General features: G+C 35.8%; 1 protein-coding gene across 2 annotated transcripts in view; it reads left to right on the top strand.

Annotated features, from left to right (window-relative positions):
- LOC110452155 overlaps nt 1–17762 on the top strand; it is a 99523-nt gene extending 81761 nt beyond the window's left edge. For both annotated transcript variants that reach the window (XM_021500515.1, XM_021500516.1), the window contains exons 2-6: nt 6022–6165; nt 11738–11988; nt 12664–12844; nt 13570–13746; nt 16215–17762. In XM_021500515.1, coding sequence (XP_021356190.1) covers nt 6078–6165; nt 11738–11988; nt 12664–12844; nt 13570–13746; nt 16215–16474 — 957 coding nt within the window. In that variant the 5' untranslated portion in view covers nt 6022–6077 and the 3' untranslated portion in view covers nt 16475–17762. The remainder of the gene's footprint in view (nt 1–6021; nt 6166–11737; nt 11989–12663; nt 12845–13569; nt 13747–16214) is intronic.
- Nucleotides 17763–18465: the final 703 nt, after the last annotated feature.

Raw genomic sequence — 18465 nt, 5'->3', positions numbered from 1 at the left:
ACTTTTCCTTTAAACAACTTCTTCTGAAGAACTGAAAGGTATAGAATCTTCATATTTGGCTGATGGAGCTAAACAAAGATTGAGAACGAAAATGACCTTGACCTGTTTTCAAGGTCACAGGGGTCAAATGTGTCAAACACGGCAAACGACTTCTTCTGATGAACTGAAAGGTATAGAATCTTTATTTTTGATTGATGGCTTCCTTGGATAGAGCCCGACAAAGTTTGAGAATGAAAATGCCCTTGACCTTCTTTCAAGGTCACAGGGGTCATATATGTCAAAAGCTTCAAATGACTTCTTCTGAAGAACTGAAAGGTATATAATCTCTATATTTGGCTTGTAGCTTCCTAGGAAAGAGCCGCACATAGTTTGAGAATGAAAATTAGTTTGACTTACTTTCAAGGTCACAGGAGTCAAATGTGTCAGACATTTCAAACGACTTCTTCTAAAGAACTAAAAGGTATATAATCTCTATATTTGGCTTGTAGCTTCCTAGGAAAGAGCCGCACATAGTTTGAGAATGAAAATGCCCTTGACCTTCTTTCAAGGTCACAGGGGTCAAATGTGTCAAACACGGCAAACGACTTCTTCTGAAGAATTAAAAGGCATAAAATTATAATATTTGGCTGGCGACTTCCCGGGATAGAGCTCACCAAAGTTTGCAAATGAAAATGACCTCAACCTACTTTAGAGGTCACAGAGGTCAACAACATTTTAATGGATTTGTTCTTGAGAACTAAAAGGAATGGATTCATAAGATTTGGCTGGTAGATTTTTGGAATAGAGCTAACCGATTTGAGAAGGAATATGACATTGACCTACTGACAAGATCACAGGGAAAAATATGTCAAGCAACTTCTGAAGAAGAATCAAAAAGCATAGAATCTTATAATAATATTTTGCTGGTAGTTTCAACAGATGGAGCCAACAAAGTTTGCGAGGGAAATATTTTTAGTGCAATATAATATTTAATGAGAATATTTTGCTATGACTGCTTTAATATTCAGGTGAGCGATACAGGCCCTCTTGGGCCTCTTGTTAAGTTAGTTTATTAATGGATAAAAAAGATTTTGTTGTTTCAAAAATGCACTTGCTAGTTTAATTCCCAAATAAAAGTGTCAAAAAAGCAATTATTACCACTTTGTAATAATTACCATAACCTTAGTATACATAAAAAATGCATTGGTTTGGTTAATAATTATTATGCATACTATAGTTATTTCAGTAAGTAATTATTAAACATAAGAATAATTGCTTTTACAATAAAAAAAATCAAATTTGATAACGTGAAGTAAATAAATGCCCCATACTTTATTTAAGATGGATCTAATAATTATCATATTTTTTGTCTTTTGTTCTGTTTTGAGAGAAAAACACAATTGAAAATTAAAAGGTTTAAAAGGTTTGCATAATATATAAAATAGGGATATATTTAGTCAGACACCGATGTGATGTTTAAATGCTGTACATTTGAGACTCTCCAGCAAACCTATGGAACTACAGCGCTAGCTGTATATAGGCAACTATAGGACCCCAAACCATAAATATAAATACTAGTACTGTAGATCTCCTAGTGCTGTAGATCTCCGCGCTGGGCTGGGCTGTACATGTTGGTTTTAAGGTGTCATGTATCCTTACATTTACTCTCCCACTAGTTTGTGTCTCATTTGGAAATCATTACGAGATGGCAATACAAGTGTATCGGGTGACTTCCGTACCATAAGGACATTCTGCTGATTACTGTGCGGTACCTGCAATCAGTGAAAAAACAGATCAGTAATAGAGTAATATGACCAAGATGTGCTGGATGCTGTTCAAGCCTTAGAGAGAGTTTCTGGTTTCTTCTGATTAAACTAGTTTTCAATAATAACATCCAATATGGAACAATTATCATTTATATCCACAGCTTTTTGTGTTTGTTTCTTTTTGAAGTAAGATATAATTATACGGCAATTATTTTGTCAGACTCATTACCCTGATAGCCATGCAAGTGAGTTTACACTATGGTGCATTGTCTGTCATCTGTGATCAGCGCTCCTTTAAAAAACCTGCAGGCAGGAATAACTTAGGGATATAGATTAAATATGGCCTAGATCTTCCCGTAAGGCAAAAGGAATTATATGTAATGTATTTCTAAATGAAGGATGTCATCGCAGGGTGGGGGTGAAGAGGGGTACCTAGGGGCTAAAAGGGACAAAATTGACCCTCTCTAGATCCAATTAGCGAATGTTAACCAGATTTGGTGCAAAAATTATCATATTACTGTATCTAAGGCCAATGTTTGATCCAAAGTGGCCGCTGTGGTCTTATATATGTTTAGCCTATGATTGTCCGAGACATTTTTAACTTTTTAATTTCACTTCAACCAGATTTTATACAAATGTTTACCTCATTAGGTCCTGGCCTGAAGCCTGACATAAATATATTGCGGACAAGATCCTGGGAACAGGTGCTGTTATTTCTTTGCTTTATGTGAATCCTTTAAGATTGCCACACTGTTTTTAAGCCTCCGAGGCCTTTTCAACTAATTGCCATTAACTTCCACCATAGCAATATTTTAACCACATGTTGTACAAATATTCTTGTCACTGCCCTAACCATTTGCAATGTTTTCTCTCAAGGTTTGAGAAAAAGGTGCCCCTGCGAAACAGAGTTCTTGAGTTTAAGAACAGTTCTTGAATAGTTTAAGAACATCAGAACTGTTCTTGAACTGTTTTTAATTAGAATATATATCAGTGTAATATTGGCAGACTTTAAAAAGTCAGAGGATGTACACTGAGTTCCATGTTCTGGAGAGCTTATAAACACTGCAAGTGATGATGTTATTACAGTTTTTAGGTTTAGTAACAAATCTCCAAAATATACAATGTAATCTTGTATACAAATAACATATAACACTCCTAAGACTAAAAGAGGCATTCACTCATTCCCCCCTGGAGACACATTTGAACTCCTCCAGTTCAAAGGTTGGAATAGTTCATTACAAAATTTCAGGGGTGAATGTGGTAGTTCTAAATGTCTGAATCACAATGTCAGTATACTAACGAATTACAGAACTCCAAGGGAATACATTTTAGAGCTTTTACATCAGTGAAATAAATACTGGTATAATGGATCAAAGTTAGTAATCAATGATCAAAAGATAGTGGTATGTTTTGTATTACGTTGGCGACAGGGAACCAGTGACTCAGTTACCGTGGTAGAAATGACTTCCACACATACAGTTGTACAGTATTGTTTTACTGTTAATACTGTTGCTAATGCTTGTACTGGTGTTTTTGGCAAGCTTGACAAGGTAGGAGGTTTTGGCACTGAGGTATAATACATGTAAACAGTGTATGTCTGTACCACAGAGGTTAGACTTCCTTGTAATTGTCACAATATCATGTTCTTATCCGTCACAAATGTTTGTAATGGTATCGGTCATTGTCGTCACACATACAGGTTCCTCAGCAATCTGTTAGTAAATGCTGAAACCTTTGATAAATAGATTACCTAACTATATATACACAGAAATTGTATGCTTTTAACATGGACACACACAGCTTCCCAAACAATATATACATACAAAGATAAACTTTATTTATTTTACAACAATTATGAAACAAGTTTTTACAACTTAAACTTATCACTCTTGTTGGCCTGGATGTTAGCACACTGGGAGATCTTACTGTGGAGAAAACCCATATGGTCGGGCAGGTGACAAAATACAATGTACTTTTTCACGTCCGATCGGGGAGTCGAACCCCAGCCTCCTTATTGAAAGGCAAGTGCGCACCCAACCACCCAAAACATGCCACAAACCTGATCTTCAAGGCCTATAAGTTAACAGCAAATATTGAAAAGTTTTGCCTGAATCCCCCAATATATATAAAGTATACATATATGTATTTATACCTTACCGTATTCCCTGTAATTGGTACCCTTCCCCTAACAAGTGCCTCTTCCCTTTGGCACTTTTGAAATGATAAAAATATGTAACAACCCCTTTTCCCAATAACCCTCCATTCTGGCTCTATCTGCAAAAGATTTATAGACTCGTAACATGATGTATACCCTCCAATCAGAGTGGAGAATTGGCAACTAGCAATTCTATTTTGAGAATGAGGTCTGTAAGGGACTTTTATTAAAACTGGAAACTGGAAATATTTTGGTAACTGCAGTACTAACAGTCCAAATTAGCGCTTTTTGTCATAGAAAGTGGTGTGTAACAGAGTTACAACCTTGTTACATGACGTCGCTGTGACCTCCTATCAGATATTCAATCGAGCCGAAGGCATTATTAAATATTTAATTTATATACATTGTATAATAGGTAACAGTGTAGAGTAAAACACAAGTTGTACTACAGTTAATATCTTTTCATGAAAATATGTCAGTATTAAGAAAAAAGAAAAGAATTATGATAACAAAAAGTTGCAGAATTTTTTCACAATACAAAATGCTTCAGGGAACCAAATAGTCCCATTTCCCCCACAATTTAAAATTGACATTGCCAGCACGTAATAGATAGAACTCGTTTGATTGGATGTGCTGGGTGAACGACTATAAACATCATTGCTTTACAATATAACGCTGCAAATTAATATCCTTGTTTTGTCATTAAAGCAACAACTATAGCCTTCATTTGAATAAACAATGCATAACAGCCAGCAGTTTAATCGTAATATTATACCTGAGGCCGCTGTGTGATGATCGTAAATGTTAGTGAATCACCTATATAACAGGTACAGTTTCCCGTTCAGATTGATCGAGGTCTACAGACAAACATTTATACCCGAGTGGCAGTTAAAAGGGACATTTCATGAAAACACTTTCATGTCCTAATGTTTGTACCTGAAGATCAAATGTATTGATTTACAAACAGTCTGTTCATTTTGTTTACGGTAGATTTAGCTGCACATGTAATAAAACAGAATGCCTATCCTAAACAGTTTAATGGATTTTATATGTTCACAGAATTTTTACATTTTTTCACATCAGTCTTATCTTTGATAAAGTCAAAGGTTTCGTTTTAGAATCTCATCTCTATATAAGTGAAATCATGAGAGAGGCTTTAATATTTTTTAGAGTACCAGACAATTATACAATAAATTTCTGGAATACATACGCTAGTGTCTCTGTGAATCCATAAGGGAGATAATATGTGAATCCTTGCAAAAAATATGGAATTTTCATAATAAAATGTAAATTCTGTGGACTAATATCATATTACAAATATGAATACCTATTGACATTATGGATCATGGATATTTTTGTGAAGAGGCCATATTGACAATGCTGTATTTTTAACACATCCTCCTATTTTAATGCTTATATTAACACAATATTGGAAATAATGTACCAATTTGAAATTGATATTAACCTCGATAGTGCCATGGTTATTTTTGTGAGATAATTTGACTGACAGTTATTGGGAGTTACATGTATCACCCTTAGTATGTGAACTTCGTATACATGTAATATCTATTTATGACCTGTGCATTTATATTTCCTCCCTGCGATCAAAAGCATAATCACAAAGGGATGAATGTAATCAACCCATGGATCAGAATCCAATAGTTTTTGTTGCCAATGTTAAAATCAACAATCTGATCATGGAACAGAGTAATTAGCTATAAGTTCTATAATGCATGCTTACTGATATTTTGGTTTAAAGATTTTTCTGAAGATATGTCTGAATTCACTTCTTTCCCACCCAAATACTTCAAATTTAATCTAAGGAATTTGATTTGACCTTGTGGAAATGTTAAATAAAGCTATATAAGTGCTTTTAAGACCTTTATCAGGAGAAATTCTATTTAGATTTGATAAAAGGTGATTGTTTTTAAAGAACTAAAATTCAAGTCTAGGTTAAAACTATAAAAGTGCTGCATACTACGATATCTCCTGCTTGTTACCATGCGAAAGTGTTGAAATGTACATCACATCCTAGTGAATCTGTCGTTCTAATGGAATTTGTATGTACTTAACAACTTGCATGATTACAATTGATTATTTCTTCACCTTTATATATTACAGATGATTTCGCGCTGTGGCCCTGTTGATAGCAACTCGTGGCATATTATTGTATCGTCATGGAAACTATCACCTCGATCCCATCCTGGCTGCCACTGTGTGCAATTTTATGTGTGCAGTATTTGGGAGAAGCCAGTCAGATATCAGGTAAAACCTACTACAGTACTGTCGGAGACTAGATCAGTAGGCAGATTGGAAGTTATCGCTTGGAACTTTCAATTAATTCTTAAGCGGATGATTTCTCATTCTGTGGCGAATACTTTTATTTCTGGATGGTAAATGTGACGGAATTTTGATATGTACTTAATGAAGAGAAAATACTGAAACTCATTCTTTTGCATGAAGACAATACAGTTAAACTTATGAAAACCAGCAAAGCAAATGTTTTTGCATTTTTTCTTAATTGACCTTTACGATTATTGTGATCAGCCTATCAAGATTGATGTCCAGATACCATTTTGTACATAAATATGTAGTCGTGCATAGATTTCTCCCACCCCACTGAAACAGCTACGTTCACATGTAGACATTACTGGACAATAACACAGCTTGCATGTTTCAGGGTGGCAAAGTCAAGGTCACTTCATTACTATTTATAGATTTTCTTTGTCATTGCTCTGACGACTAATTAAGAGCTAATTTGTTAGTCCAGATCATCATATGAAGAAAACCTTGAAAGGTTTTGTGTTTCAGAGTACCAAGGTCAAGGTCCCCCTTTTCATTATATGTAATTTCTTCAACAAATCTGAGGATATGTTATCATCACCCAACAAATTAAGCTCCTAAATGAATTCAAATATATGTAACCTAAGCTGTGTTATCGTTTAAATAATTGTTTTTACTTCAAATTGACATTTATTAGAGATGAATAAATTGGCCTTTTGGTATATTTAGCTCACCTGGCCCGAACGGCCAAGTGAGCTTATGCCATGGTGCGTCGTCCGTCCGTCGTCCGGCGTCAATATTTTACTTTAAAACAACTTCTTCTCAATAACCAAAAGGCCTATGATGATGATGATATTTGGCCAGAAGCAAACTGGGATGATGGGCTACCAAGTTTGTTAAAATAAATGACCTTCACCTATTTTCAAGGTCACGGGGGTCAAATATGTTAAAAACTTTTAAAAACTTATTCTGAATAACCAAAAGTCGCAGGATGATGATATTTGGCCAGTAGAATGCTGGGATGAAGGGCTACCATTTTTGTTCAAATGAATGACCTTCATTTATTGTCAAGGTCACAGGGGTCAATTGTCTTAAAAAATCTTTAAACAACTTCTTCTCAATAACAGAAAACCCTAGGATGATGCTATTTGGCCAGTAGCATGCTGTGATGAAGGACTACCAAGTTTGTTTAAATGAATGTCCTTGACCAACTTTGAAGGTCACATGGGTCAAATGTCTTAAAATCTTCAAACAACTTCTTCTCAATAACCAAAAGGCCCAGGGTACTGATATTGGGCCTGTAGCATGCTGGGATGAATGACCTTGACCCACTATCAAAGTCACTGGGGTCAGATGTCTGAAAATCTTCAAACGACTTCTTCTCAATAACCAAAAGGCCAAGGGTACTGATATTGGGCCTGTAGCAAGCTGGGATGAAAGGCTACCAAGTTTGTTCAAATGAATGACCTTGACCCACTTTCAACCTAATGTCCTTGTTCGACATTCAAGGACACAGGCTTCATGTTTAAATCTTCTTTCATCCCAGCTTGCTCAATCCATAGGAAGTCAGGAGATGAGATATTGGGCACTCANATTCTGCCTGTAGCTGTATTTTAGTCCACTTTTAAGATTACAAGTGTGAGATTAATACCAGGTGAGCGATGCAGGCCCATTGGGCCTCTTGTTGATTTAATTATTAGCCATTATGTTTTAAAAGCCTTCAAAGTTTACAGACATCTATGGTAGTAGAACAATATGAATTATGTAAGGATTTTAGATATGGATCAGGTAATCAAACTAGTGTAGAAATTAAAATTTGATACACTACAGGCTAAATTTGATTACATAACAATTGGAGATGTCGAGTTGTAATTAATCAAATCAAAAAAAATATAATAAAAAAAAAAAAATAGTTCAAACTTTTCTTCGTGTCATTCTAATGCAACTGGTCAGAAATTTGTCAAGTTCAGCAACAATCTGTTCATCCAATTTATTGATCTGTAATGTACCTTTCATTCAGTTTGTCCAATCTTGAGGGTGGCATTCATATCAGATTTGCATGATGATAACATTGGATAACATCCACTTTAAATTCCTATAGAAGTTCACAGTTCTATAATTTCATTTTACAAACTTCGTTCCTACAGATCCTTAGAAATGCTGGAACTATTCCTGACATTAGGAAGTTGGCAAACCCAGAGGAGAAAACACTACATGAATAAATATTTCAAACATAATATTTATATTTGCAATGTAATTAAATTTTTCAAAATATTTTCGTACTCTGAAATTTAACATAAATCAAGTAAAAAAAGAAATAAAAATATGATTTGTATGCCTTTGAGGTTTAACCTTATTGCTATGTAATTAAATGTCTTATCTTCTGTTACAGAATATTACTCAATAGGAACATTAAATTTTCAATTATCCAAAAATTCATTAAATTGTGATTAAAAAGAATTATCAGTGAACACAACACCAATTTTATTATGTAACATTGCATTAAGGATGCATGTATTTTAGTTAAATGCAGATATTATTTAATAAAGATGCTCTTCTATGTATGAAGATAACTGAAATTAAGTCTGAATGGAAGCTTAAAGTAAATCTACTATTTTGATACTAGAATGAAATTGAAAAATCTTGGTGTGGGATGATTTAAACTCAGAGGAGGCTGTTATCCAATGTTAAATTTGTTATAGGGAATATAAAAGGTTCATTGAGGCCTGGAAAAACTCTGTTTAATACTATCACATGAAACTACAGGTCTTGGATACTCTTGCAATTTAATACCTAATTTAATGATGTGAAAACTAATTGCGGTCATATTAATTATTCTTTTAATTTGAATAACTTTTTATGGTTATTCACATTGAAATTTAAAATACAATTTTAATTTGTGTTCATAGCAACATGTTCTTGTGACCCTTGAACACCATATTATAGGGTTAATATATATTTACACAAGCAGTTATTCTATTTACTAATAAACATTTAATTAAGAGTCATTGATAAGCTTAAACCCTTTCACCCCTAGGTAACTTTAGTAGACTCTGCCATACATTGATCTGGATGAGTCTATTATGGCCTACAGTGGTGAAAGGGTTAATAAAGAAAGGAATATGCCCAATTAGCTTTCATTTTGTAATTTAAGAACTTCTCTGATAAATCCCGACTTTGTGTTTTCATTTCAAAATCATTTTTATTTGGAAATGTTTTGGTTTTTTTTGGGTAATTATATTGGCACGTTTGTCAATATGATAACCAATGCCCCAAGATGATAGTAGCTGAGGCCAAAGAAATGATATCATTTATAGCTGGGTAATTGGATAATTGAGCTTGATCAATTTTAAAACCAAAAACTGATTAAATACAGGAATTTAGACAGGAATTATGATAAATTTAAATGATTAAGATATGAATACATTCCTCAGTTTATGAGGCTAATCCAATTTGCATTAATTGCCAACAGTAATTAATTGTTATTTTTGTTTAAGATTAAGGAATTATATACATTTCTGCTGCAAACCTCTACAATACACTGCCACAGGAATGATATTTATCGGACTATGATTGCAGTTGTATTCAGTGTCATTCTGATGCTCAAAATCTCCACCTTGCATAACACGGTCTCACTTAAGTTCAAGTTGAAATATTCCAACTTCTTTTTTCGTTCAGAAAACAAAAGAAACAGATGAGTGATACAGGCCCAATATCCAGAAGGCACTGTATTCCAGTGGTAGGATGCCGGGCTTGTGACAGATTAGGGTTGCGCTTTGAGTCACAGCACGGCACTGCTGTAACTTCGAACAAAATACTTAACTCCAAGGAAGTTAGGAAAGATATTGGCTGGTTGCAAAGGCCCTATAACCACGGATAATAATTTGTGAACTGATTTGAGACGACCTACAAACTAGGTTGTGATAAAGCAGTATATAAGAACCTCAAATTATTTATCAATATTATTAATATGCCTTTTTTTTTTATAATTAAACAGATTTCTTATTTGCTTGGAGTTTAGTAAGATTTCTACTTTAAATTTAGTCAGAGTTTAGTTCCCAAAGTTTTATGATCTATTTAAGATTTGGTTCCAAAAGTCATTTATTTAACAGTCTTTAAAAGTTTTTAATATTTTTTTGGGGATTTGGACTTCGATGTTTATTCCAATTTAAAACAGCTAGAACATTAATTATAAAAGCATAACAAATTCTCTGTTTTAGTACAATTGTTATTCTTGAAAATAATGTTATCCTGTGTTCTGATTGTATGATATAATAGTCATTTTATGTTTCTGTTTTTAAATTTTAAAACATTGACATTTAAAATTCTTTTATGGGGGACATAACGATGAGACATGAAGAGATTAAGTAGAAAATAAAAGCAATTTCAACATTCTTTTATTGTCAAAACACACAAAGAACTTTTTTATGTGTGATATATATAAAAATGTATTGACTCTGTGAAACAGTTTTCTTTACAAGGGGGACTGATTATACCAATAATTACTACCACAGTCACAGTCATACGCTGTAATGGGCCAGAAATGATACCATGGAGAGAGATATGGGACAAGAAAATAATACAATATCACTGAATTTTTAAAGTTTTGAGAACATATCCTCTTTAGTTATTGCTAATATCCAGTACTTCAAAATACAGCTAGAATTCCAGTAAATGGTCTATAGATACTAAAGACTAAATGACAGCTCCTTATAATTCAAATTGTATCCTTATATTTTTTCAATCTGGTCTTATAAGGAGGGACAGAATCTCCTGATAATAACCTTTTTATAGTTTGAACTGAAATGAGATATATAATTTTTGGTACCTAGATCCAACTAGTATCTCTTGTTTGCATAAAACATCAATAGAATCTTTCAAATTCCACACACACCCCAAAGGTTCTTTTATTATTAGACCCCAATATAAGCATGCTAAGGATTCGACAATAACAGAATCTTATCCTGAAGATTGAGATATGCCAATCTCACCTCTAAAAGTGTGCTTTAATTGAATTTTTGGTCTTTCGTCCCTCAAAAGAAAAGTTTCGTTAATAAAAACCTAAAGGTTCTTTTTTTTTTGCAGTCATATTTGTTTGTGGTAACAATTTTTCAACAAATATCTTACCTGCAATTTAATAGCAAAATAATCCATTCTCACCTTAGCACTTTCTATCAGGGCCAATACAATCTTATGAAATTGACCATTTTAGCATAATATTGTCAGAATTTATCCAGTTCTCCCATTTTCAATTAAACACAACTATAATGAAGTGTTTTCTATTGACCAAGGGAAGCAATAAAATAAATAACAATATAAAATTTTAATGTCAAACTATATGTATAACAAATTGTCTGGAGCCTTGCCTGCCCTGGACAATGCTTTTAACTCATTCACCCCTGAAATTTCATAATGAACTATTCCAACCTTTGAATTGGAAGAGTTCAAATGTGTCTTCAGGAGTGAATAAGATAACATATAACTTATAAACATCATTGACCTTGAACCAATAATCTTGAATTGTATTTATGAAAGATTTTGTTTTCACTTTCAGCCAATATAGATATGCCATGTAACAGTGGACAGGAGTATGTCCTAGGCCTCGGGGACTATCTGTCGGTGGGTGCCAGGGGGAACCAGTTCTTCCTGGGATCATGTGCAATTGGTATCACTGCCAGAGACAAAAATTTCAAGTGTAACAAAATTTGTTTCTCAATGGATTCCTTTCGTTTCACAACCTGTGACATCATGCTGAGTTTCTACGACTCTGGAGTGTGGAATTTCGGAACAGCAAAACCGGATTTTGTAAGTTTTCAACTGCAAACATTATGGTGGATAGATAATGTCATTTTTCTTAATAATTACTGTATATGACAGAACCGACCAGGGTGAGAAAAGGGTGGAAGTAACTGTCATCTTGCACCCCATTTACTGTGTCGTCACAATTTTGGACAACATCATGAAATTGGAAACATTCTGATACTATTAATGATGCAGAAATTGTAATGCGTCTTTGTGGTTTCTGAGCTAATTTTTGGTGATTTGAGTTTAAAAATCTCTTTCGTGCCCAGAGGTGTAGGAAATTCCACTCTTAAGATTTTCAAATTGTACTTAACCCTCAGCAAGCTTTGGGTTTTGCCCAATATGAAAACCTATTGGGTTGGATTTTCCTATCCTAAATCCCTGTGAAGGAGTCCTATAGTAAGTAATTTTCATAAAAATACAGTATTTTTGGAGATATTTCAGATAAAATCTCACAAATTTTATTGGAAGAATAAGCTGATTTATTCAAGTATTCAAAGCCACAGGGGTCAAATGTGTTGTACAACAGGTATTATATAATTGATACATAATTGTTTTAAAGCAATGAATTTCCCATGGGTGCACCTATTGATTTTATGATCCTTAAAATATTCACATAGGTTTAGGTACTCAGCTGTACTTATGTGTCACATCACCATTAAAATAAATTGTTTACAGAGTGGTACATGCCGGGCACCTGCACGTGGCGACTGGTGTACCAGTGGTACCACTGCAGTGGTGAGGTTAGAGAATCTCCGTGGAAACTTGGCGCGGATGGTGGGGAAGTATGAGCTTCAGATGACTGCTAGTGCCCGGTGTTCTCAGGAGAAAGCAGACATAGAGTTCATAGAGACTGATGGTAAGTATTACAACTTCTCTATAGTGGAAAGTATTAAAACTTCTCTATAGTCTTAAATATTTAAACTTTGTGTGGTATCCATAGAACTTATAGAGACTGATGATAAGTATTACAACTTCTCTATAGTGGAAAGTATTAAAACTTCACTATAGTCTTAAATATTTAAACTTTGTGTGGTATCCATAGAACTCATAGAGACAAATGGTAAGTATTAAGATTTTCAAATTGTACAGTGTCAAAGAAGCTTTACTAAATTAGACAAGACAGGGATCAAACGTCGCTTTAATATATATATATTTAATAATATATTCCCAGAGCTGTATTTCCTTGAACCTGCATATAAAAAGTTATATAAGAAATCAGTATCAGCTCTTGACTTAAAACTCTAGATGAATTCAGATCTATATACTTCTTGATAATTGTTATTTCAGGACTAAAAAAAATGTATATCAGTACATTTGGTGAGCATTGGTATAATTTTAAGGACATGAAACTTTGCTCATACACCATGAAGACACATTTGAACTCCTTCAATGCAAATATTGGAATAGTTCATTATGAAATTTCAGGGGTGAATGAGATACTTATTTACCTTTATCATGGATTGTTATTATTTTAGTTGGAAGTTATCTTCAGATCTATATCAATATATCTATTGAAAAGTGATGTATTTTTTTAGTTGAAGAAAACTTGAGATGTTGAAGGGTTGTACATTGTGGTTTCAGGGGAGACAACCTCAGGTGGACTGAGTATGACAGTAATGGTTGGGCTAGTACTTGGATGTATCATACTTTGTCTCCTAATGGCCGTTATACTGCTGGCTGTTATGTACAGGAAAAAACATCAGCACCAGACATACCATCAGGCAGCAACCACGATCTCCAACACACCCATCTCCCCAGGTAAAACTACCATCTCCAACCTACCCATCTCCCCAGGTAAAACGACCATCTCCAACACAACCATCTCCCCAGGTAAAACCACCATCTCCAACACACCCATCTTCCCAGGTAAAACTACCATCTTCAACACACCCATCTCCCCAGGAAAAACTACCACCTCCAACCCACCCATCTCCCCAGGTACAACTACCATCTCCAACACACCCCTCTCCCCAGGTAAAACTACCAGCTCCAACACACCCATCTCCCAAGGTAAAACCACGATCTCCAACACACCCATCTTCCCAGGTAAAACTACCATCCCAAACACGCCCATCTCCCCAGGTAAAAGCACGATCTCCAACACACCCATCTGCCCAGGTAAAACTACCATCCCAAACACACCCATCTCCCCAGTTAAAACTACCATCTCCAACGCACCCATCTCCCCAGGTAAATCTACCATCTCCAACACACCTCTCTCCCCAGGTAAAACTACCCTCTCCAACACACCCATCTCTCCAGGTAAAACTACCATCCCAAACACACCCATCTCCCCAGTTAAAACTACCATCTCCAACACACGCATCTCCCCAGGTAAAACTGCCATCTCCAACACACCCATCTGCCCAGGTAAAACTACCATCCCCAACGCACCCATCTCCCCAGGTAAAACCACCATCTCCAACACACCCAGCTCCCCAGGTAAAACTACCAGCTCCAACACACCCATCTCCCTAGGTAAAACAACCATCTCCAACACACCCAGCTCCCCAGGTAAAACTACCCTCTCCAACACACCCATCTCTCCAGGTAAAACTACCATCCCAAACACACCCATCTCCCCAGCTAAAACTACCATCTCCAACCCACCCATCTCCCCAGGTACAACTACCATCTCCAACACACCTATGTACAGGGAAAAACATCAGCACCAGACATCCCATCAGGCAGCAACCACGATCTCCAACACCCCCATCTCCCCAGGCAAAACTACCATCTCCAACACAACCATCTCCCCAGGTAAAACTTCCATCTCCAACACACCCATCTGCCCAGGTAAAACTACCATCTTCAACACACCCATCTCCCCAGGGAAAACTACCATCTCCAACACCCCTATCTCCCCAGGTAAAACTCCCATCTCCAACACAACCATCTCCCCAGGTAAAACTACCCTCTCCAACACACCCATCTCACCAGGTAAAACTACCATCTCGAACACACCCATCTCCCCAGTTAAAACTACCATCTCCAACGCACCCATCTCCCCAGGTATAACTACCATCTCCAACACACGCATCTCCCCAGGTAAAACTCCCATCTCCAACACAACCATCTACCCAGGTATAACTACCATCTCCAACCCAACCATCTCCCCAGGTATAGCTACCATCTCCAACCTACCCATCACCCCAGGTAAAACTACCATCTCCACCACAACCATCTCACCAGGTAAAACTACCATCTCGAACACACCCATCTCCCCAGGTAAAACCACCATCTCCAACACACCCATCTTCCCAGGTAAAACTACCATCCCCAACGCACCCATCTCCCCAGGTAAATCTACCATCTCCAACACACCCCTCTCCCCAGGGAAAACTACCATCTCCAACACACGCATCTCCCCAGGTAAAACTTCCATCTCCAACACACCCATCTGCCCAGGTAAAACTACCATCCCCAACACCCCCATCCCCCCAGGTAAAACTACCCTCTCCAACACAACCATCTCCCCAGGTATCACTACCATCTCCAACCTACCCATCACCCCAGGTAAAACTACCATCCCCAGCACACCCATCTCCCCAGGTACAACTACCATCTCCAACACAACCATCTCACCAGGTAAAACTACCATCTCCACCACGCCCATCTCCCCAGGTAAAACCACGATCTCCAACACACCCATCTCACCAGGTAAAACTATCAGAGATGCTGGTGCGCTATAGTAACTCTTTTCCGAACATTAGCTTGAATCCAAAAGACTATTTTACATGGTGATACACTGTGACATAGAGATGTGCAATATGGGTTTTAAAAGTATTTTTAAGGTCAATGTCAAATTAAGGTCTCTGTTTCTTGAAGTAGACCAAGTGATGTACAGTCCTTATCTCCTAATCCAAAAGAGGATTGGGGATACGGTCCTTATCTTGTAATCCAGAAGACATTGAATATCATTTTACATCCTCAATTTCCACCAGGTTTGAATTGATCACACTCATATTAATCATACCTGTTTTTCAGTAATTAAGATATTAAGCTCTTAATTTTTCAAGATCCTTAGTCAAAAGTCATTAACACAGTTACAACATGTAAACATAGAATTAACTTTTACTGATATGGAGATGTGGCAGGGACGTTCCTACCCCTTAGACATTGTCTTGTTTTGTATGGCCCAAACATCTTTGACCTTTGTATGGTTCCATACATTTGAGCTAAATTCTGAAGTCTATTGTAATTTTCAACGTATGTATTTTGTTCAGATACATCGTACCGCCCTGTACAGGAGACCTGTGGGGTCATTGACCAAGTGGATGATGACTGTACGCCCGCGTTGATCAAAGATAAATATAACTGTGGCGTGGAACGTACGCCTTCACATCCTCGACTTCCTACAGCGCCACCTGTTGATGATTGTTATTCAGATTTACGGCCACCTAGTTATAGCTACTGTGTAGCTCCCCCTGATTATAACGGAACTCCAGCGGACAATACGGTATCAAAGGAGGACAACCCACTCTGATATATGGAGGAGATTTATTTCAAGGATGAGTGACTTTAACATTCAATCATGCATATCATGCTTGGAGAGTGATTTCCCCTTTTGATTGAATGGTCTCCAAAAGAGGTCTCCCTTAGCCTCTTCTAACCATCTGCAACAGTTAGTGCAATTGGTTAATTCAGTAAAATGGACCAATCAAAAGCCATCTCTCTTCAATGTATCCATTGATATGATTGGTCACACTGCTGTGAAGTGGACCAATCAAATACTTAGTACGACCATTTAAAAATGTGAGTGATAATTTCCAGTATATTTGAATCAAATAAGATTTTAGATTACTGCAGAAGATGAAACCCTTCAACATTTTGTGTATATTTGTGTAACATTTCTAGTGAGAGCTATGTACTAGGTCCACAACAATGAAAGAAATGCATAATCAATGTGTTGTGGATATATGACATACATGTAACTGTGAATTTGAACTTTTCATATGTTCTGCAAACCATTCCTCAACTGTGTTTCAAGGGAGGTAACTCATTTTAGTTTCTGTAGGTTCATGGTAAAAGATATCCTATGTGGTACTCTTTAGATAATGAAAAGTGAAATACTTGTGTCTAAAAAGTTTACAGTTGTATGTGAAGCAGTTTTTTTTTGTTTTTTTGTTTTGTTATTTTTTAGTTATATGTATTAAAACTTGTCTTGTCATTTTTTGTAAAATTCAGAAATTCTTAGAGATCTGCCATTTTATTTGCATAGCAGAATGCTTTCATCACATTCTAGGATTACACTTTTTTAGAATGTTGCGAAAGACATTTATTTTAACCACTTATATTATTACAATTATCTATCACAGTATCGGAATATATTTTTTCTGTATTATAGGAATTGTTGGAAGCAAATAGGGCCTACCGGGTAACTAGTGTTGTCAAACACATTTCAGGACTTGTTTTTTTTTTTTTTTTTAAATCAGGTTATCTCAGTAGAATCTTGGACTTCGTTTCTTTAGATAAAAAAACAAAACTGATATAATCAAAATTAGAAGAAAACTAGAAAATAATGTTGATCAAAGGGAAAAAGAAGAGTAGGCAGATCCGTCAGTCACTCATTTTATACCTTATTCACATGGTACCTCTCCATGGAATTCTCCCCAAAAAAAAGGAAAGTACATGTACATACTTATGTAATCTCAAAAATTAATTCTTTGTATTAAATTATGTTTTTTTAAAGGCACAGAGGACAAATTGCAACTGTGTTTTTTTGGTGTATTTTTTTTGTTTTATATATATTTTCCTTTTGATAATTCATTTATGAATAATTTGTTATTTTCTAGATTATCTGTGATGAACAAATTAATGAAAATGGATTTTATCATAAAAAATGCCACTGTCCTGAGAATCATTCGCATTTACATTAACCTTTTCACCCCTGAGTAACTTTAGTAGACTCTTTCATGTATTGATATGGATGAGTCTATTATGGTCTACAGTGGTGAAAGGGTTAAACCAATTTGTAGATACTTACGTTCATCATATGTGTATATTAGTGTTTCCCCATTCGTTCACACATCATGGAAATAATAGTATTTTTGTGAAGTAAAAGAAAAGGTTATAGATATAATTATACTGGATGAGGTCTGCATGTATACTTATATATTTGTATCCATTTGTCTTATACAGTATCACAAAGCTGCGTACTAGTATTCATTGGTCATTCAAAGGTCATCAATTGTTTCTGAAGGTCATCAGATTTTCCTGAATATCATCAGTGCTTCTTGAAGTTGTTAGTGGTTAAACATCATTAGTGTGTTTTAAAATTCCTCTAGTTTTTTTTAGGTCACCTGAGACAAAGTCTTAAGTGACCTATTGCGATCGCCTTTTGTCCGTCGTGCGTCCGTCGTCCGTCGTCCGTCGTGCGTCCGTAAACAATTTACATTTTCGACTTCTTCTCCAAAACCCCTGAACCAATTTCAATGAAATTTTGCAGGGACCTTCCATGGACAAAGGTCAACAAAA

This window comes from Mizuhopecten yessoensis, unplaced genomic scaffold (genome assembly GCF_002113885.1).
Source record: "Mizuhopecten yessoensis strain PY_sf001 unplaced genomic scaffold, ASM211388v2 scaffold6443, whole genome shotgun sequence".
In the NCBI taxonomy this organism is placed as follows: domain Eukaryota; kingdom Metazoa; phylum Mollusca; class Bivalvia; order Pectinida; family Pectinidae; genus Mizuhopecten; species Mizuhopecten yessoensis.
This window is presented reverse-complemented; position numbering and strand designations above follow the sequence as displayed.